This window comes from Prunus mume, linkage group LG8 (assembly GCF_029339155.1).
Source record: "Prunus mume cultivar Tortuosa linkage group LG8, ASM2933915v1, whole genome shotgun sequence".
NCBI lineage: Eukaryota > Viridiplantae > Streptophyta > Magnoliopsida > Rosales > Rosaceae > Prunus > Prunus mume.
The window spans coordinates 14108344-14130933 of record NC_142705.1 but is presented as its reverse complement, the minus strand read 5'-3'; the positions used below and the strand labels follow the sequence as shown (position 1 = coordinate 14130933).

At 37.3% G+C, this 22590-nt stretch overlaps 3 protein-coding genes across 8 annotated transcripts; all 3 read left to right on the top strand.

Moving 5' to 3' along the window:
• The first annotated feature begins 2781 nt into the window (after positions 1-2781).
• On the top strand, positions 2782-4841 carry LOC103343459 (uncharacterized). Its single transcript, XM_089043179.1, has 2 exons — positions 2782-3490; positions 3610-4841. The coding sequence occupies exons 1-2, from the start codon at positions 3269-3271 to the stop codon at positions 4375-4377; spliced, it is 990 nt and encodes a 329-aa protein (XP_088899305.1). The 5' UTR covers positions 2782-3268; the 3' UTR covers positions 4378-4841.
• Positions 4842-5149: 308 nt separating this feature from the next.
• On the top strand, positions 5150-10218 carry LOC103343455 (type I inositol polyphosphate 5-phosphatase 13). Its single transcript, XM_089042692.1, is given in 11 exon segments — positions 5150-6241; positions 6499-6751; positions 6846-7656; positions 7768-7892; positions 8022-8106; positions 8247-8552; positions 8658-8958; positions 9061-9184; positions 9267-9627; positions 9732-10043; positions 10046-10218. Coding segments are annotated over 11 exon segments (3591 nt in total). The 5' UTR covers positions 5150-5355; the 3' UTR covers positions 10073-10218.
• Positions 10219-14352: 4134 nt separating this feature from the next.
• On the top strand, positions 14353-22156 carry LOC103343456 (uncharacterized). Of its 6 annotated transcripts, none has more exons than XM_089042699.1 (16): positions 14353-14890; positions 15030-15228; positions 15490-15742; positions 15853-15945; positions 16067-16157; positions 16555-16621; positions 17160-17203; positions 17687-17857; positions 17932-18030; positions 18320-18388; positions 19176-19314; positions 19742-19940; positions 20622-20728; positions 20870-20906; positions 21232-21422; positions 21610-22156. In XM_089042699.1, exons 2-15 carry the CDS (start codon positions 15091-15093, stop codon positions 21399-21401), a joined length of 1677 nt encoding a protein of 558 aa, XP_088898825.1. In that variant the 5' UTR covers positions 14353-14890; positions 15030-15090; the 3' UTR covers positions 21402-21422; positions 21610-22156. The 6 variants fall into 6 exon arrangements, with proteins under 6 accessions (XP_088898825.1, XP_088898819.1, XP_088898824.1 ...); XM_089042693.1 differs by having other exon boundaries at positions 18317-18388; XM_089042698.1 differs by having other exon boundaries at positions 18317-18388; positions 21711-21850.
• The last annotated feature ends 434 nt before the right edge of the window (positions 22157-22590 follow it).

The window sequence follows — 22590 nt, the reverse complement described above, 5'->3', positions numbered from 1 at the left end:
TACACCCTAATCGTGGTTGTTGAGTTTTTAGATGAAATAGGGCATGTTTGTTTACCAAGGGGGAGTAGTCATGAATTGGGGCTATCCAGGAAAAGCTGTGAAAATTTTGCCTCTTGTGATTGACGGTGGATCCCTCGCCAGGCCAATGGGGCTGTTGGCGCCATTGCGGCTATTGCTAGAAGTGTGACAAGGTCTGGCTTAACAGACCCCCTTCTTCCCTCGTGTTTGTTCTACAATATGATGGTCTACCTTGCGCTCCATGCTAGTTGCTCTTTATGGTTGGAGGCAAACATGTAAAGCATAGATATGTTTTGACTCATTAAGTGTGGTCTTATGATCTTACTAAGGTTCTAGAGTTTGACATTGATCAAGAGTTTATAATCAATCTAATATGCTACTCTGATGAAGATAAGTGTTTTAAAGTAAATCACTAGAGTTAAAAGATACATAAATGGCCAACTTTTGTCCCTTATTGCATAGCTCTTGGTATATGCTAGTAAAGGAATGCATGCTTGAACAATTGAGTGGAAACATACATCGTCTATACCACACTTGAAATGGATTGGTGACATTACAATGTTCGAAATCTTCCTTGCTAACTTTAGCCAAGTTAGTTATTCCTTCTTTATTGTGGAAATCTACAGAGAAAACAATCATCATAAAGATGAATTAATTACTAAAACCTAAGTGGGATTTTGAATGGTACAAACTGTGAATATGTAAAATACGCTTCAAATGGTGGTGGTGGGGTTCATCAATTTCAGGGTTCATGTTATGTTGGGTTTGTGGTATCTGTTCTAGACTTAGGGCTCGTTTGGGAGTGCTTCTGAAATAGTTAAAAGCGCTTCCTGACAATCAATGACAACCACTATTCATATGAGATATAAGGAAAGGAATTTGTATAGAGTTTTGATGTAGGAAGTAAAGAATATGACTAAGTATTTATTAAAAAAAATTATAAAAAAATTAGTGTTTTTTTTAGTTTTTATTCATTGTTGACGTCATTGTTGATGTCAGCAAACCCATGCAACAACCTAGGCTATTCTTGCATTTGGACTAGCCCGGTTTGTTGGGACCCATGCGCTGCCCAGACTGTAGAAGCCCGCTGGAACATCAAATTGAGGCTTGAACCCCCTATCACCCGGGCTGGGGGCACCGCTTGAAGTGCTCTTAGAGCTAGAGAAGTTCACCTAGAATATCCGAAACAAAAAATGTATGTTGTGAAGCCCAACGAGAACAAATATCCCAAGAAAAGAAAGTGTCTGGAGGTACATTCCAATCGAACTCACCTCCTTCTGCATGTACCGTAGCTTCTAGTATAGGCAACAACATTACCACTAGTATAACAAGTATCGCCACTTTCCATTGTTTTTAGCTATTTTCTGCTGAAAATTTTGGTTTTTTTTAAATTTTTTGGGCCAATAGTTAGGGGAGGGGAGGGGCTGGGCTGCAAACTCACACACACTTTACAATGTCAGCCCTCAAACTTAGGACCAGCTGGATGGAGACAAAACTCCTTACTACTACACTAAAATTCTGGTAATTAGGTGAGGTTTCCTGACGTGCTTGTAGAATACCACTTCAACAATTTAGTGGATGCATGCACTTCCATTTCACTTAGATTAGTATATACTGTATATTTCATGCAATTTTGGCTTTTAGGATGATTCAAGATAATATTACTTTTGTTGTCCCTCGCCCCACCGAAAAGGATTCAATTTTACTTCATGGAAATTGTAAATGGCATAGGGTTTTATAATAGTTTACTGGTCAATAGCCCAAGTTGCAATGTAATGTTTAGAAAAGCCCAACATTCAAGAGTGATCAAGCCCATGTTTGGAACGGCCCAATAACCAATAACTTTTGTCTTTAAAATTGTTTTTAATATAACTACCATTGAGGGAGAAGGGAATCAAAACTAAGATCCGAAATATAGGGGTAAATGCTTTTTTTTTTTTAGGACCTTTTTTTATTGAGAGGGATGATAATATACTCAACTCAAGCATACTACACGGATGTTAGGACTCGAAACCAGGACCTTACATAGGGGAGCAAGCAAATTCCATCCATAAAGACCTCAATGTCAGGTAATAAACGAGGCAACTGCGTGTATCGCTCCATTTACATGATCCTAGAGGCTAGAGTCTAGACATACAGTTAAAATATCTATAATTTTACATAGGAGGCATCAATGATATATAACAAATTTAAGCCCGGCGAAGAATTAGATTTTTTTTTTCTTTCTTTCTTTTACTAATCCAAGTTGTCACAGTCAAACTTATCCAGTTACTATCAGCATGCATGCCTAGCTGTATATGGTCTTGTATATCAAATAATTTGTTATTTTTTTCTTTCAATAAAACAATAATTTCTGCACATCATGCAAAAACCCGCAAATCCTGGGGTTTTTTTATCTTCAAATTTATCTATGTCCCAAAAAAAAAAAAATTATGAAATCCAAATCCTTGTCCAAAAGGAGATGCTAGCTAGTATGGGTTAGGGTTTCCAAGAAACTCTCGCTTGATCAAAAGGAGATTATGAAGTAGCTAGCTGTCATATATATCCGATAGACATTACAAAGTTAAACACATGCAAACTTAAATTAATTTCACAAATTAAACAGTGTTCAACAAGAAGAAGGACTATGAAATCAGATTTTAATTACACAAATAATTTCCTAGACCGGAGGAGATTAGGAGTTGTCTCTTCTCCAATAGTACTATATATGTAGAGAGGAATCATAAGCAACAAACTTGAAAGCGACTTTATATGAGCCTGAGATATGGCTAGTACTAGCGACCCTGCTGCTAACAAGGGCAAGGCTCCAGCCTTGTATGGTGATGATGATGATGATCGTCATCGTGATATGGTGACGAAGATGATGATGATGAGGGAAGAGCGTGTTTCCATGGGGATTCCACCGGGGTGGAGGTTTTGTCCTACTGATGAAGAGTTGATTGTGTTTTACTTGAGAAACAGAACCTGGAATAACGGTAGAATCATTCATCTTGATATCTATGACTTCACGCCAATGCAGCTTGCAGGTTTATTTCTCTCTCCCTCTCTCTCACTCATCATTTTCTTTAATTAGTTGTTAATTTTTCCACAATTTTTTTTTTTAGTAGTGTCGAAACTCCGAAAAGTATTTAACGTATTTCCAATTTTTCATAATCTTATTTTTATAGTATATAGCTGTACTGATTTACGCATGCACTTGTTTTTTTGTTGTTGACATGCAGAATATTTTGAAATACCAGAAGACCCTGTGATGTTCTTCTACACCACAAGGAAACGGAAGTACAAAAATGGCAAACGTCCAAGCCGTACAGCTAATATTGGATATTGGAAAGCAACTGGTAAGGATACACGGATCACTGAAATTGATGGCTCAGTTGGGGTTAAGAAATCATTGGTCTTTTATCTAGGACAACAAAAAGAAGGAAAAAAGACCGATTGGATTATGCACGAATACACACTTCAAAAGGAAGAGGTATGTACAATAATTTATTTTCTTCTTATATATTCCTTTAATTATGTTCGTCAACTAGGTCTTCTTTACACTTATGCGTGTGAGATTAACAAGGAATTTTGCCCTTTTCCTTTGTGCAGTTTGAGGCTTGCGTTCTATGCAAGGTATATGAAACCTCGAGGGGCAGGAACAGCAGGCAAAATACAAGAAATGAAGCGAACACAGTTTCTAATAATGATGATGGAGAACAGGGGACAAATCCATCAACCACGAGATCACAAGCTGAAGAAGATCAAGCCCTCCGATTTCTTCCTCTACCGCCGCCACCTCGGAATATTTACTGTGGCAGCTCTTCTTCTTCTTCTTCTTCCAACCTTGCTGGACAATACGACGTTCACATGACTAATCACAGTGATCAAGCATTAAACAATGTATCGTTCCCACAATGTACTTGGGCTAGCAATGGTTTGGGAGCTCATCCAGAGGTGACAACCCTAGCTCCAATGGCGCATGCACAACTAGAAAATTCAATTCCATTGCTTCACAGCATGAATATTTATGATCAAGATGGTTATCTACTCAATGAAAATATAGAATATTATCAGTCCACTGCTCCATATGGTTTTGGAGCTCAATCTCTTCCAATCTACAACAATGTGTCACAACCTAACAGCAGTGGCTATGGCATGGCTCCAACGGACACAACGGAGGAGGAAGAGGAACTGTACTTGCTTCACGAGTCTCTACCAGACTTCAGTTTCCAGATCGATGACAATGCTGAATGTGTTCCTTTCGGCATGCCAGTTGAATCTGCAAAGCCACTCAACTCTGTGACTCCCACTGACCCCGTAACGCAGAGCACAAACCCTGGCGGGAATAGTACCACTACTCCAATGGATGGTCATTAGATTGCTTAACATTTATTTTTTCTTCTCTAATTAGTTTTTGTTGGTTTTGGAGACATCCTTTTCAATTTGCGTCAAATATCTGATACGCTAAGCTGTATATCTGAATTCACATTCCAATACGCTACATAGTCAACAATTTTCTACAATTAATATGCTCATTCGGTCACGCCAATTGACGTTTAACAATCAGAGACTACCAACCACATCGATCAAAGCGTGCTTATAATATTTTAGAGACGGTATGGATAAAATAATTTAGAGAAAGAAAAAAAAAGTTTATTCATTCCCATTGTGCACATAGCTTTGATTTTACCATCTTTTTTAATTTTTTTGACAAAGCGAGTATCTAATGTATCGGAGGAGATCGAACTCGAGCGAAAGGGGCACACAATGTCTTGGCCAGTTAGTCTACAGTATCCGGTTTTACCTTTTAATTATACGTATGAAATGGGTGTTTGTTTCGTTTTTTTTAATCAATGTGTTTTCGGTGCAATGTGGCTTGTGATTGATATATTAATTCATCCTTTAATCCACCTCTAATTGATTTTGATCACAAAGTAATAAATAAATTAATTAAGGGGACCGTTGTTACTTTTGGTGTTGTTGTTGATAGGCTTGATTGAATGGTGGTCAAATTTATGGAGAGCTAGTGCTGCAGCGTTATGTAAGCCCCTCCTTGAAAACTTAAATCCCTCCTTATTCTACGGAGGCCTCGCTCGCTCCCTCGCTCTCTTCGCCTTCCCACGCAAACCAACCAACCAACCAACCAACCAACCAACGTGCTCTCCTCTCTCGGATCCCCTTTGCAGTTTAGACTCTTTCTCTTCTCTCTCTGGTCCCTCCTCTCTCTCTCTCTCTCTCTCTCTCAACTCTATGATCTAATGAGTTTCCTACGTTTTTCATGGTGATATACTAAATATTGTTGTTCTGTCTGGCGTTGGTTTTGATCTACGCTGCTTCGATTCTGATTGATTAAGTATGGACGAGAGAACCGAAGACGATGACCGGGACGCATTGGCAGGGCTAAGCTCTGCCCCTCCGCCCCGAAAATCCCACTCATTGAGCCAGCAGCTGCGTGCATCCTCCGCGCAAAAGCGCCACCACCAAATGCGCAAGCACAGCCTCGACGACGTCCACGTTGTCCCCAAGAACATCCATAACAACAATGCAGACTACTACGACTCTTCCGACGACGATTTCTTCCCCTACTCGACCTCCTCCACTAATACCACCACGAGTATGAACATGAACGTTGGTGTTGGCCCTGATCAAGAGTTGTACGCCGGGGGCTCTCACTCGCAGAGACTTGACCAAAGCCTCTGCATGGAGGGTGAGGGTGGCCATGGTGATTTAGATCATCATGACGGCAGCAGGGAAAGCCAGCCGCTGCCAGAATTCATCGGCAGTGGAGGCGGCGCTGGAATCTTCAAGGTTCCAACGCGCGCCTCAGTGCATCCTGGCCGTCCGCCCTGCTTGGAGCTGAGACCGCACCCTTTGAGGGAGACTCAGGTGGGGAGGTTCCTCAGGACCATTGCCTGCACGGACACCCAGCTGTGGGCCGGGCAGGAGGGTGGGGTGAGGGTGTGGAATTTGAAGGACGTGTTTGAACCGGGGTGCGGCCTTGGCGGCAGAGTGTTGAGGGGTGATGAGGACGCAGCCCCTTACTATGAATCGACCAACTCCTCTCCTACCTTCTGCCTCATGGTTGATTCCGGGACTCGGTTGATTTGGACTGGCCATAAGGATGGCAAGATCAGGTCATGGAAGATGGATCAGCCTTTGGATTCTTCTACTCCTTTTAAGGAAGGTCTTTCATGGCAGGCCCACCGCGCTCCGGTTCTTGCCATGGTTTTCACTTCTTACGGTCAGTCAGCCACTCATTGCTTACTCACTCTAGTACTGGTACTGTGCTTGTATGTTGTTTGGTGTCTTACTTTTTAATTAATAGGTTAAATATGAAAATTACTAATAGGGATTTTATCACAAAACGTTCCTGAGTTTAACGAACTAGTTTCTTCAAGATAGAGAAGAATTCTTTCTTTGTGTAATAATACTACTTCTCACTCTTTCCAATGTGATAGTTAATTAACCTCTGACATCATGTATGTTTCTTTGATGCAGGTGATATGTGGTCAGGTTCTGAGGGTGGTGTTATTAAGATCTGGCCATGGGAATCCATTGAAAAATCTCTCTCTCTTAAACCTGAGGAAAGACATATGGCAGCTTTACTGGTGGAGAGGTCATGCATTGACCTCAGGAGCCAAGTTACTGTCAATGGTGTTTGTAGTATATCTTCTCAAGATGTTAAGTGTTTGGTATCGGATAATTTTAGAGCTAAAGTTTGGTGTGCTGGATCTATGTCCTTCTCTTTGTGGTTAGTTTTCAATTCAAGACCTTGTCTTGGTAAAATATTTCTCTAAGTATAATTTGCATTTGAATTTTATTCTAAACGATGTTTGATTTGTCAGGGATGCTCGTACAAGAGAGCTTGTGAAAGTCTTTAATATAGATGGTCAGACTGAGAATCGAGTTGATATGTCATCAGTGCAGCAAGATCAAGCAGTAGAAGATGAGATGAAGGTAAAATTTGTTTCCACATCAAAAAAGGAGAAATCCGGGGGCTTTTTGCAACGGTCGCGTAATGCTATAATGGGAGCTGCAGATGCTGTTCGTCGAGTTGCAACCAGAGGGGCAGGGGCATTTGTAGAAGATACCAAGAAGACAGAGGCACTCGTGCTAACTGCCGATGGCATGATATGGAGTGGATGCACAAATGGTTTACTGGTGCAGTGGGATGGAAATGGAAACCGTGTGCAAGATTTTAATCACCATCCTTGTAGTGTCCAATGCTTTTGCACTTTGGGGACACGAATATATGTAGGCTATGTGAGTGGCATGATGCAGGTATTGGATCTTGAGGGAAGTCTAATTGCAGGATGGATTGCACACAGCAGCCCTGTGATCAAATTAGCAGCTGGAACTGGTTCTGTTTTTAGCTTGGCCACTCATGGTGGCATACGTGGATGGAACATCAAATCTCCAGGACCTGCGGACAACTTGGTACGTTCAGAATTAGCTGCGAAAGAACATGTATATACCAGAACAGACAATGTTAGAATTTTAATGGGCACATGGAATGTTGGTCAAGGAAGAGCATCTCAAGATTCTTTAAAGTCATGGTTGGGTTCTGTTGTGCCAGATGTTGGCATTGTAGTTGTTGGGCTGCAAGAAGTAGAAATGGGTGCAGGCTTTCTTGCAATGTCTGCAGCAAAAGAAACTGTAAGATCATATGACTTCCTTTATTGATGATGCTGTGTACTGCTTGATTATGGGAGCTCTGTTGATGGTGTGGATTTATTTATTTATTGATCACTTTTTTTCCCTTTGTAGGTAGGGCTTGAAGGGAGCTCTGTTGGGCACTGGTGGCTTGATAATATAGGAAAGGCCTTAGAAGAAGGAAGAACTTTTGAACGTATGGGTTCTAGGCAGTTGGCAGGCTTGCTCATATCTCTTTGGTAAGCGGTTATGATCAAAATACATTTTAGGAACAAGCCCGCAATTCATATTTCTTTCCCTTTATCAGTGAGACATCTTAATTCTTTTTATTTTTGGCCTTATGAGCTGAGCTGATAATTCCGATTTAGGGTAAGAAAGAATCTCAGAACACATGTTGGAGATATTGATGCTGGAGCAGTTCCATGCGGCTTTGGTCGTGCGATTGGGAATAAGGTTTGTATTTCTCCATTCAAAGTTTTATGTTACAGAATAGAATGAAAATGCAGTCAGTTTGATGATTGTCTCTGCTCAATTTCTTAGTAGTACGGCAGGCTTCTTATTCTTTTAAAAAATGGTTCTGGTGTCTTATGCAGGGAGGTGTTGGTTTGAGAATCAGAGTGTATGATCGTATAATGTGCTTTGTGAACTGTCACTTGGCTGCACATTTAGAAGCTGTGAATCGCCGTAATGCTGATTTCGATCACATTTATCGAAATATGGTCTTCAACCGGTCATCTTTAATTAACAATGCAGCTGGTATGCTACCATACCTGTTTTTGTCTTGCTCTCTTGCCTTGTCTACCTATTTATTTTGGCTGCTTTATTCTTCTGGCTTGCCATGGGTCCTCTCTCTTGCAGCTGGTGTCGCAACTTCTGTTAACATGACTCGGCCAACAAATGTATGTACTACTTGTTCTATTTCGACCCTTTACATAACATTAATTTAATTTCATCTTTGTTAGCTGAGACTAAGAGCTAAAACAAAACGTTGGTGATTTATTTAGGCTTCAGGCAGCAGCGGCGGCGGCGGCAGCAGCAGCAGCAGCAGCTCTGAGGAAGCAGCAAGGCCTGAATTAGCTGAAGCAGATATGGTTGTTTTTCTGGGTGATTTCAACTATCGACTTTTTGGTATCTCTTATGATGAAGCAAGGGACTTTGTTTCGCAAAGATGCTTTGATTGGCTCAGAGAAAAAGATCAGCTTAGAGCAGAGATGAAAGCTGGGAAAGTTTTCCAAGGGATGCGTGAGGCACTCATTCGATTCCCACCAACATACAAGTTTGAAAGGCACCAAGCAGGTTTAGCAGGTATTTATTTCATAAAACACACTTAATTTCTGCATTAACATATCAGTTCTTGGCTTCTCTTATCTTACACGAGTAAATAAATAAATATATCCTTGTCCCCAGGATATGATTCTGGTGAGAAGAAACGAATTCCTGCCTGGTGTGATCGAATAATATACCGCGACAATCGATCATCTCCAGTTTCAGATTGTGGTTTAGAGTGCCCTATAGTCTCATCAATTTTACAGTATGTCTTCGTCTTCTCCAGGGATTGTATTTGTATTTTCTTTGTTTCAATTGTACTTAAGTTTGGTCCAAATCTTAAATAGGTATGATGCATGCATGGATGTGACTGACAGTGATCACAAACCTGTCCGGTGTAAATTGTCTTTACAAATTGCCCATGTTGATAGATCAGTAAGGAGAAAAGAGTTTGGGGAAGTCATAAAATCCAATGAGAAAATCAGGTCTATGCTTGGAGAATTAAACTATGTTCCAGAAACTACTGTCAACACCAACACCATAATTCTTCAAAATCAGGACACGTCCATTTTGCGTATCACCAATAAATGTGTGAACGACATGGCCGTGTTTAGAATAATTTGTGAAGGGCAGTCCACCGTGAAGGAGGACGGCGATGAGCCTGACTATCGCGCAAGAGGAGCCAACGGGCTTCCCCGATGGCTTGAGGTAGGTATCAAACAATTTCTGCCTAATTATTTGATTTTTTTTTTTTTCCTTCTTATTGCTTCTTGTTGTTGATGTTGTTTTGAAAACATAAAAACAAAAAATAGGTGACACCAGCAGCTGGGATGATAAAACCTGAACAGAGTGTGGAGGTGTCAGTTCATCACGAAGAGTTTCATACCTTAGAAGAATTCGTTGATGGCATCCCTCAAAACTGGTGGTGTGAAGACACCCGAGACAAGGAAGTGATTTTAATAGTGAATGTGACTGGGAGTTGCTCAGCCCAAACATTTAGTCATCGAGTCAGAGTGAGGCATTGCTTCTCCTCGGCCAAGACAATCCGCATTGTCTCAAAGTCCAACAGCTCAAGAAAAGGGCAAGCAAGTCCAGTTCACAGGCAATCTAACAATTCGAGCAGCGAAGCGAAACAAACTTGAAAAATCCTTGAAACGAACTAGTATCAGTTACTGATAGTAAGTATGAGGCAGGCAGTTATAGCCGCGTGATCGGCTGGTAGAAGGAGTGCAGAGGGATTTAGGAACAGGTTTTATATATTAAGCATCAGAAGCAGCAGCATCATGTTCATGTCCTCTCTCTCTTATAAGGTTAAGTTTTACATCAAAGCTTGCTTTCTAGTCAAACAAGTAGTTTCTGGGTGGGTAAAGGTAAGCTATGCTTGTTTGTTGGAGGTGACAGAGAATCTCTCGTGTTGTCTCTTTTTATTTCTGATTAGCAGGTCATAAACTAGTAATGACTGAGTATATTGTATTAGATTAATCAGTACCCTATCCTCACTGTATAGAAAATAAGTCTAAATGTCTCTCTCTCTCTCTCTCTCTCTCTCTCTCTCTCTCTCTCTCTGAACTACGTTCCAACCTCAAATCCAACAAAATGTCATGCAAGCAGAACAAAAGAGAGGAACAAAACCATGTGAAAAAGAGCAGTAGATTTCATTCGTTAATACTTGTACATAAACACATTAAACATCATCTATATCGTAATCAAATACTTGAATAATAACTATTCAAAATGCAGAATTGCTAGAATTATGTCAACACTCGCAAACAACTAGTCAAAATGTCCATTTTACTGAGTTTAAGATTTTAAAAAAGGGTCAGTCTTATGAACTTTGAAGCATTCACTTTCTTGAATTGAGTCCTGAAACTTAATAATAGGTTTCAAAGTTGAATACTGAAAAATCAATCTGAAAATACCCAATGAATTTTAGTAATGAAGTATACTTTGTTAAGCAATAGATACTAGAGCAGGTAATCCTCGAGAGCCGCAGAGGGGAAAACCTGGTGTGCACACCAGGTGCTCGACAGAATGCCCTAACCAATCTGCAACCTTTTAAAAAAAAAAAAAAAAAAACTTTTCTTCAGCCTTTTTTCCCAAGCCCAGCCCGACTTCCCTTCCCTCTAAAAAAACCCCAAAATTTCTAATTCTCACCCCGAATTCCTCCTTAAACCCTAATCGCAACCACCACCTGCTGCTGCGTGATCTGTCCAACGAATTGCTCTCAGCCTCGCTAGACTCACACAACGTCGACTGCTGGCTGCCAGTGACGATGTACTAGTCTTTTTTATCTCTCAAATTCTTTCTGTAAATTATAGTTATTTGAATCTGGGTAGTAAGCTAGAGGCCTCCTGCTAATTAAAACACCAAAACGCAAAGAAAACCAAGAAAAAAGAATCACGAAGTCATACACAAAATCATGAAACCATTGATTACGGAACCAACTAAGGCATACAAAATATACCGAGTTTTTGTACTGTGTTGAACAACCATAGAACACCACAGGAAAAAAAACCAAAAACCAAAAACCAAAAACAATAAAAGAAGAGAGCAAAGTGGTAGTGTGATGAACTCTGTTGCACCGATACGCCATAATTTTGGAGTATGCACGTATCCGATACGGCCCCAATACGATACGGAATCAATACGTATCCGATATGCCACATAACGTATCGTAGACTTTTTTGGCATGTTTACTTTATGATACGACTTTGACACTCCATCGATACGGTCCCTATACGTCAAGGGGTAATTTGGGGGTGATTTTGAAAGTTATTGAATATTTGGGGTTAAATGTAAACTTAAAACTTAGAATTTTAAAGAGAGGCTAGGTCTTGATGGACAATCTTGTAGGGCCCATTTCACAATATATTTTACTAATCCAAACCATATATTTTGTAGATATTCATTCAAAGATCATCTCTACAAAAAATAACTTGAATCCGATATCATTTAACTACTCAATTAAATTATTGAAAATTTAGTACTTTCTTGCAGCACCATATTCATTGATTTTGTATGACACAATTAGATGTCTAAACAGTTTTCGATTTGTCTAATTTTTTGCAATGAAGACCTAAAAATTAGCTGGTTTGGATCGTTGAAAGAAAATTCATAGAATACCTTAAATGGCGTCCCTCAATTAAAATTATTTAAAGAATCCTTCAATAGAATGAGACTAATAAAATATATATGAACTATATGCATTACTCGTTATCTTTCAACATGATAATGAAACAAGTCATGTAATATATATATATATATATGTATTTAAATTTAGATACATACTTGAATTTGAATTGAGATTTCAATTTAAATATTTGATTTTGAGTGGCCTTTATCAATTTATGAATTAGGGTTTTTGATTTTTGGTTTTGAGATCTTTGAAATTGAAAAAAAAAAGTCAATTGTTTGATGCATAAGACATAAAAGTGTGTAACATATAGCTTTACCATGCTTTACCTTAGGATTTTTGGTTTTTGGTTTTGAGATCTTTGAAATTGGAAAAAAAAAAAAAAAAGTCAATTGGACACAAAGTGTGTAACATGAGTAATGCTATTTAGACACATAAAATTGATCACATTAGCTAGTCATCTTATGTGGCAGTTGATGTGGTCATGGCATGTCAATTAATGAATATTGCCATGTGGATTCTACTTTTATTTTCTTGTTTTTTTAATAATCCTTAAAAACAACAAAATTAAATTAATTATAATTAACCCTAGAATCTGTACATTGTAGCATGATGCACATTCGTTCCCTACCCAACACTCCCTTCCTCCATAAAATCCAGCAACACTGGCACACTGCTTGCCGCATCTCCAAGCACCACCAAGCCGCACGAGAAATCTGACAAATCACATCAATCCAACTTGGAAGAACATTCATTTTTAAAATAAAAATAGTTCATATTTTGGGAATTGTTCGGCTTCGATCCTTCACCAGACTGCCCATTTGATTGAAAAGCTAATACAACATATCTTTTGGAACCTACATGCAATTACCCATAATAATGCATAACTTTTGCAATTTGCAAATATTGATTCACGAAGTCACTTCAACAAAACAAGTTTAATGAAAACATCATACTTATATTGCAAAATTTTAAAATAATAGTTGTACCAACAATAATATTATTAGCTTAAAGTTATATATATATATATATATATATATGTTGACGTGTCTTTGGGCCACAAGTTGAAATAATTAAGAAAAATGTATGGAGAATGAGAGACTTTGCGTGCATGGTGTGTAGGTGGGTGAAATGATATTTTTTTGGTCATTAGTTAGGAAGAGGATGGGGGAGTAATATATTGTATTGCTTCAAAATTGCCTCCTACGATACGTGAATCGAACTCGGTGCCCTTGGGAAGTGAAAGGATTTTCACCTTATTGTTAGATGCAGAACACTTAAATGGGTGCAACAATGTTGCAAATACACTTCAAAGAAAAGTAAAGCATTTAAATAATAAATAGAAAATAGGAAGAGTCAAAGAGAGAAATTAGTAGGAATTCATTGAATGATAGAAAATCATAAGAGCAAATATTGTCAATTGTAGTTTCACAAAGTAAAAACTTTTCCACTCTTATATTATGGGGTTTTTTCTTATTTAGTCGAAATTTTTTATGATAAATTGTTGAGGCATTTTTGAGGACAAATGAGTCATTTCCTATCAAATTATTTAAAACTAATAATTTTTTAAAAAAAATATAGGCAAAACACGCACACTAATACTCTACCATCAACCCCAACCTACCCCAGAAGAAAGGGATATATTAAAATTTGTTGAGGCTTCAAGAATCAAAGGGAACTCCATTTTTGATTGATTTCTGCTTATGTTCTCTCTAGTTTGCTTTTGCTTTCATATTGAAGGACGTCCTGATTTAAATAGTAAGGAAAGTATTAGACAACGTAAGCATGTTGGGATCTCATCCTTTATTCCCAAAACCATGTTTTCTGGCTTTCACCTCAAGCTACACACCTATGTTTTAGGGCTTTTCACATCGACTCACTTAATTATAAAAAAGAAAGAAAAAAAAAGAAAAAAAAAAAGAAAGAAAAAAGAAAAGAAAATAACAATATCAATTAAAAAAAAAGGGAATAATTAAGGGTTTTGGATGGGGTTTGTCTGCTAAGTCGGGTAGAAGAAGGGGAGAAGGGAATTGGGTTTAATTTTTTGTAAATCAAATATGGACAAAATCCATGTCAATTACACAATTAATCTAACCAAAAATACATGTGATTTGAAGGTCTTGAGATAAAAGTATATGTGATTATAAGTTTGGGGTAATTTTCGTTGAATTTTTCAAAGCACATATGACTTTTTAATGAACTTATGAAATTAGTCCAATTTAAAAACATGTGGCGCCGTGTTAATGGATCATTTCAAAAAGGCATAAAAATGAGAAGCGCTGGATTACAACCCCAAACACGCTGAGTCTTTCTTCTTTGTCGAAGCTCTGCAACTTCAATTCTAATAGTTCTTAAAAACTTCTAAAATTCATAACTTTGGTTGTGAGGCTTTGATTGACGAACCGTTTTCTCCTACATGATCTTGAGATCGAGCCCAACAATCTAAGGTAATATTCAGGTCTCACACAGCAGAAAAAAAAAACAACCTCTGTGGCCTTTCGTCGAGCACGTTGCGTGCATCTCTTGGGGTCGTCGTTCTGCTCGCCATGGTGTATGCTCAGACTTCAACAGGCTGTCCATAGCCTTTTTTCCGTCCAGTTCGTGGGGTCAAGCGACCCTTCTTGTCCCTTAATCCGTCCGCCCCTGTTCCTAAGGAAGAGAAGCCATGGTTTTTGGTGTGGGTTTTTGGGACTGAGCTTGCAATATCCCACATTCATCTTTTCCCATCTCTGTAGATTTGCCATCTCCAGGTTGAAGAGGAAAGCTCATCTCTGTACGCAAGCTTTGACGCGTGGGAGGCAAAGAAACCCACTACAGCAGGTTATCCAGTTTTTTTAGGTGATTTTAGTGATTTTTCTTCAGAAATTATTTTGAGCCATTACATCAAGACTTTTAAATCCAAAGGTTGAAAGCTTTGACGTATTGATACTCTAGAGCATATCAGAATTTTCGTTGTTTCCATTGTATGTTATTTCAGCGAGTTAAACTCTACTACATTGGCTTGGTTTTCAACTACAATAGCAATACTATCATTTGCAATGGGAGTCGTAAAAGATGGCAGCACCACCACCGGGTTTCTCCCTAGCAGTGAAGTTTTTGCCATCCACTATCCTGGTTATCCTTCATCCATGTCCCGTGCCATTGAGACACTTGGTGGGACCCAAGGAATTCATAAGGTGTGTCAAGTTGCTATCTTATAAATATCAATTGTGTCTAGTTTCTCAATGTTGAATTGAATTAATGATATTGTAGCATTAATGGATTTTTCACTTTAAATAATATTACAATGGAATTTCAAGGAACCTCACAAGCCTGATTAAGATAAGCCTGATTTAGATTGACTCTTATATGTTTAATCAAATCTCATTCTCACCATATTGAAGAGAGACGTTCAATCAATGTTTTGCTCAGTCGTGGCTTGGTACTATCATTTGCAGGCACATAAGTCACAGTCAAACAGGCTGGAGCTTCATTTCCGGCACCAAGAACCATATTCACATCCTGCCTTTGGAGACCTTCGTCCTTGCAACAACTTGTTGCTTAAAATATCCAAAACCAAGTCTAATGCTGGACAAACTCAACCCCAAAGTGAATTACTTGCCAGCAAACAAGATGAAGTGCAGATACTTAAAAATGATCAAGTACATTTTGATATTGTTGCTCGTGTCCCAGAGGCTTATCACTTTGATGGTTAGAGTGGCCCTGCTTGCACTGACACCTGTTTCTTCTCATGAATTTTCCTTACAATTTCAAAACTGATCTTCACCTGGTTTTTCTGTTCCTCTTTTGACATTTTAAAGGAATGGTTGACTACCAGCATGTTGTTCCTGTTCATGCTGATGTTGCACGGAATAAAAAGAGAAATTGGATCGAAATTAAGGATCCACACTCTGGTAAAGTAACTATGTTTCACTGTCTGTGTTTTTATAGCTTCGATATATTCATAACTTTTTTTTTTCTTTACTTTACCAAATTAGATGATTTATTTTATATTATTTATCTATCTATTTGTAGATAAGGGTGGTCTTATGGATATTGATCAGGAGGATGCGATGATTCTGCTACCCCAACTCTTTGCACCTAAGGATGTGCCCGATAATTTAGTGTAAGACACTCTAGCGGCTTTTATATTGTTATACTGGATCTAATTACTTTCCTGTTACTGGATCTGAGGATGTGCCTGATAATTTATGTAAGGTGCTCTAGCGGCTTTCATTACTACTCGAAGTTATATATATTTGGGCATATTTGTCTAAACATATCTGGTAATATTCCCTTTAGTGGATTTCATCTTGATTGGATGGGAGCTATGTGTTGATTGTGTGTTGTTAAGCCTTGTAGGCCTTGATTAGAAGGGGTTCAGCCCATCTTCTTTGTATTCCACTTCCTTGTATAAAAAAAAAAACCTTTGTTTTCTATTAAAAGAGTTATTGGATGGTTTCAGGTGAATTATCCATTTTTTGTTTCTTGTGCTAATATTAATCAGTATTATAATCTGTTAGGTTGAAACCATCAGTGACATTCAGTGCAAAAAAGAATCAAGAAGAACCTGTGCAACACCAATGGGAGGTGAATCTTATTATTGATTAAATTACGTTGTAATTTTTCTGACGCAAGTAACTATATGTTGTTTTTAAATATGCATGCTAAAGCTATGATATTTGTACTTATCTGGCTTTTATTGATAGAAGATGTGTATTACAAAGTTGTAGAACCAATGGAAGCTGAAGGTCATGAAAACAACCACATTGATATGTTAGCCTCAAAAGTTTGATAGGGAGATAGGTGTTATAGATATTTTATTTTTGAGATGTCATTTTTGACTTTAGGGTTTTAACTATGGCATCAAAAGTGAAAGGTTCCCCTTATACTTATTGATTTTCATTTTTTGTGTCTTAGTTTTCAGTGTTACTTTTATCAGTTCCTTCATTTTGATGATCGTTTCTTATTTGTGAAATGTATATCAATGCTTCAATAGATTTAAATTTGAATTGAGAACTTAGTGTTCTCTTGGATAAGTACCTTTTATCATGTTTCAATTTATTCTTTGAGATGTTAACTAGGTGCATGGTGTTCAAACTGACATTTGATATTTTTATTTGTCTAGATGGATATGGAGCCAGTTCTTGCAATTGACTTTGGAATCAGTGATATCCTTTGTTTATTTTAGTAATCTAGTTCTTACCCATTGCTGAGGGTTTTTCTAAGTTTTCCATGTTATCTTTTCTTCATATTTATTTCATTTAAAAATTGTGGGGGGTGGTTTTTTTGCTTTTTGGGGGTGTGTGTGTGTGTTTGAAATCTAGGGAGAATAAAGATTCAGTGCAGCTCCATTGTGATTATTCTAGCACTAATCTAGCATAGCATAAAAATAAGTATGTACATTAATTGAGTCTTTGGAACTCACTGCCTCGTGTTAGCTTTGTCATATTCTTTTTAGACCTAATTATGGTTTAATTTAAGATTTGATTGTTTTACTTATGATAGGAAATAAGTGGGAATGAGACTAAATAAGGTCCCTAAAGTGAGTACTTAGATCAGAATCCAACAATCAAATTAATGAATATTATAAAGACTCGAATCTTAACAAAGTTTTTGCTAAGTTTTGTATCTGTAGTTCTTAACATTCTTACAGATTCCTAAGAGAACGAATTGGGAGGAATATATACCCCAAGGCTCAGATCAGTGGGAGTCACAGATGGCTGTATCTCAGCTGTTTGATGAGCGGCCTGTATGGCCAAAGGATTCGCTAACTGAACGCTTGGTTGATAAGGGCTTCAACTTTTCAGATCATCTACTCAGAAGGTTGTCTCCTTATAAGCCTTTACATTCTATTCTCAGTCTTTGTTCTGTTGGTTGAAGTCAATCTGTTCTTGCAGGCTTCTTTCTAGAGTCGCATACTACTTTTCACGTGGACCATTTCTCAGGTTCTGGATAAAAAAAGGATATGATCCTCGCAAGGATCCTGATTCTCGAATGTGAGTATTTTAGAACAAGGTCTTGCACATATATGGTATTTAGTATCTGTCCATTTTTGTTTCTCTTTTGCATATAATTTTCTGTTTTCTGTGTGCATAAAACTATTCTAAAAATTTCCATTTTGTCACGGGAAATAATTTCTTGCCTTTCATTTCATGTCTTTTAACGACGATGTGTTAGTTTATATGTGCAAGCTCACACACTCACTATCAAGTGCACATTTTAAACTAACTATGTTTATGGATGTTATATCTTCATTTTGGCTTACATTAATGTCTGCATTAGCAGATTTCAGAAAATTGATTTTCGAGTCAGACCACCACTACAGAGTTACTGTGATGCTAATTCAGCCAATCAGTAAGTTTCTCTTCAAAGTCTTCCTTTTGGTTTTTTTTTAATTTTTGCTTCAGATTTGCAATCTACTGTAACAATTAATAGAAAGAGAGAATAATCAACATACTGACACCCTGCAGGATGTAGTCAAATTTATTGGCCTTTTTCTTGCTCTTTTAGTTCATTAAGGACCTTCAATACTTTCCATTGAATTCAGCTCATTAAGAAAGCAATGCCTAGTTCTGACAGAGTTGTCCAGAAACTGGTTGTTGGGAAAAATCAATCATCTTAGCTCTGTACCGTTCATAGTTTTTAGTTGGGAATAAAATTTTGGAAATGTCACCTGACTTATACACAATTTTCAATTGGTCACTAAATAAGATTTCAGAAAAAAAGCAAAAAAAGAAAAAAAAAGAAGAGAGCCGACCACCAATCCACCCCCACGATGAGATTTTTTTGCTGGAGTTAACGTCAGGTAACAGATTAAGGATTTTGGAAGATTAGGATGACATCTTCCGTAAAAAATTTCCAAGATTTGACATCTGGTGTTTAAGTTCATGTCACACTTCTAAAATTTTCCTTTTTTAGTTTTGGGTATATATATTCAAACTTATGTATTTGATTTTCAAGCATTATTTGGAGGATACTTATCATGGACTGTGCAATTGGATTTTATTTTTCCTTTAATTATCGATCCTTATTCTAGCTTTGACCATCAAAACTTCCTAATTTCCAATTGTCAATGCAAATAATATTTTTTTTCTGTAGAAATAATTGGTTTTTGTCCGTTTTCTTTTGGGGTGTCTTGCAGACTAAAGCATAGGTGGGAGGATATTTGTGCATTTCGAGTGTTTCCTTACAAGTGCCATACAACATTGCAACTATTTGAACTCGGTGATGATTACATTCAAGAACAGATAAGAAAACCTCCAGCCCAGACAACTTGCTCTGTGAGTTTCTTGAAATAAGCGGTGTTTACAATCTGTTTGCGTATTCCATTACATCTACTGGAAGCTAAAAACAAAGATCTGTATGATAACTTAGCGTTCCTTTTTTTTTTTTTTTTTTCCTTTTGGCATCAAATTCCATATTTCAAAGATGGCATGTATGAATTTCTTATTACTGAATTGAGGAAGTTGAGTAAGAACAGTTGGATAGAAGAGTTAAGTATGTACTACATGCTTGAGTGTCTTAAATAGTGAAATGAGGATGTAGAGAATGATAGCTTGCAAGAGTACAATTTAATAGGAATATGTATGTTAATGAAGTTAGTAGTAGACTGTACTTTTAGCGGTACTAATCTTTGACAATTTCTATTTGTTTCAGTTTTTGCTAGCGTTGGTTTTGGTTGGTGACATTTAGCTTATATGTTTGCAGTCTGAGACAGGATGGTTTTCATATAACATGCTTGAAAACTTGAAAGATTGTGTTAAAGTGAGGTTCCTATCTGTATTCCCAGAACCTGGTGCAGAGCCCTTGCTAAAAGCTGCTACTGAAAGCTTCAAAAAATCCAAGAAGATGAGTAGTAATGACAAACTAATGCGTGATGAAGTGGTACACCCACAGGCCAAAGCAGGTATAAAAATAAAACCACATTTGTCGACTCTCCAGTTCTTTTAATAGTTTTTTTTCTCTTAATATATAATTAAAAGTGTGTTTTTTAGCTTTGTTTTCTAGTTTTGTTTCACATCATTCGACTCTAAGGAGTCTGATTTTTTCTGTCTGTATTTCGTAAGGAGGATTGCTTATCCTTCTTTTTATCAATACAATGTTTCTAATTAAAAAAAAAGAAAAAGTGTTTCTTATGAACTTTCAAAGCACTTATCCACTGCAAATAAGACACTTATAGGGTGTTTCTTTTCTAGCGAGGTTGAGCTACAATGACTTCTCCTAAAATACCCCTAAATGCATGGTATTGTACTTAACAGAAAGCCACCCTCAAATCTGTTCATCCATGCTTCTTTTCTAGCATCTTGCTTGTTCAAAAGACTTGTTCTCTGATCTGTTTTTTGATTTTTCGTGGTATGTTCCAAAAATGATTTTAATGGTCTGAAGTAGGATTTGATTACTTATTTGTGTACTCAAATTTCATTGCTTTGATTGGCATGGCTATTTGCAACACTTATTTATTTATTTTTTCACTGGAAACACTTAACATCTTTTTGCGATAATACAAACAGGACTTGCTTTTTTTTTTCCTGATTATTGGAAACGAACTTGGAGGTATTTATTAACTACGTTTATCTACAACTTATAGGATATGAAGATGTTGAGGAACCCAACAATGTTGAGGAAGAGGAGAAAGATGAAATTGGGGTTAATAATGGTGAAGAGGCATTAGATACAGATGATGGACTTGATGTGGTACTTAATTAATTTCTCTTCAACCGGTTATCTATTGGATCACTGTTTTTCTCTATTTTTGGTTTCATGACATCTACTTTTACAGTAAATTATGAGGCCTGCCAACTTTTGTTGACTTATATCATGTTTACTTGTTCGTAGGCTGAGGATGGTGAAATTTCTCTGCAGTCACATTCATGTATCCTTATACCATAACAATCCAGTGTATATTTTTTCTTTGTGCCTGATTTGAATCAAAAAGTGAATTTTTTTTGCGACTTCTTTACCCATCCTTTGCTGCAATGCATTGAATCAGCAATGGCTGTTAGTTGATTGTAGAATAATTAAGCAATCATGTGATTTTCTGTTTTTGTTTTTGGCAACGGTATTCCCTTATTTTACTAAAAGTAAAGCAAAATAAACTTAGTCTTGTGAAGAGAGAATTTTGTGACCATTTAATGCTTTCAATTGACGGATTGTTCTAAGCTCTGCAAATTCTTGTAAATTTCCTATATGTTTCTTAGATCTTAACATGGAGAATATCTCAAGAACCCATTTACAGGAGCTTTTTGGTAGTTTTCCATCTCCTGAAGCAGGGGGTGATAGAATACAAGCTGCATATACGAGTGATGAAGAATACCAAATTTATGAGCAAGATAGTGATGACAACTTCTCTGATGAAAATGATTGCTAACATGACATTGACATCTCTAAGGTTCGTTCTCTCCTTTTCTCGTTATGAGTTTTCACGCATTCTATAATTTTTTGGTTAATAAATCCAGAATTTGAAATCTAATTCAAACCGAACGGATTTTACGTCTTCCATCTTGAAACTGCTGGTTGTGCAATAAGAATATCATTTCACATGTACAACAAGTTTTATGCTTTGCGTTTCATGACAGTAAGTTGCTCATGCAAACTTGTCAAGAGGCCTTGCCTGCTATAACATGAAAGCTACACGAACTACCAATTATTGCTGTTTGACCATCAATATAAAGCACAGCTTCAGATTCATTTTCTAGCCTGGACAAGATGATAAGTCGAACTGATTCGTGCATCTTCAAATGTGGTCCTCGACTCAATATGGTTTTGGATCTCAATATCTGCCAATGTACAACAATGATAATGGAGAATCTGTACTTGCTTGATGAGCTTCTGCCCGTCTTCGATTTCTTGTTCGATGATATCGGTGAAGGTGTTTCTTTTGGCATGGCAGTTGGATATGCAAAACCACTCAACTCTGTGCCTCCCATTGACCATTTAACGCAGAGCTGAAACCCTGGCGGGAAAAGCACTACTACTGCAACTGTTGGTCATTAGGTTGTTTAAGATTTTCTTTTTATACGCTTAAGATCATGTGGTAATAATCGCTTATGCTTAGATTTGCTGGGACAAATTTATCTGCAATACTGTTTTTCTGGTAAGTTAATTGTGTTTATTCTCGTTTTATACTTTGAAGTTTCTTTAACATTTCCACTATTTCTCGAGTACGGAAAGTAAATTAGATGCCAATGGGTTCCCACCAGAGTGGTGGTGGATTCCCCCTTCCCCCTATGGCACCCAGGTTCGAAATGGTTTCTTTCCTCTAATGTAACCAAAAAAAGAAAAGAAAAATAAAAAGGTAAATTTAGAAAACTGTTTCTCATTCTTTTAAAACAGAAAACATGTTTGGTAACAAATTTTATTTTTTTAAAAAAATTTGGAAATGTTTTCAATTTTCGTTTTCATATTTTTTTCCCTTCTTTATCATTCACCAATTTACATCACACACTTCAGGTATCAAAACTCGATATTTGGGACTCTGGACTTAAATTCTACTCGACTTGGACCCACACATTTGTACATGACAAATTTTTTTTAGAAGGAAGAAAGATAACGTGGAA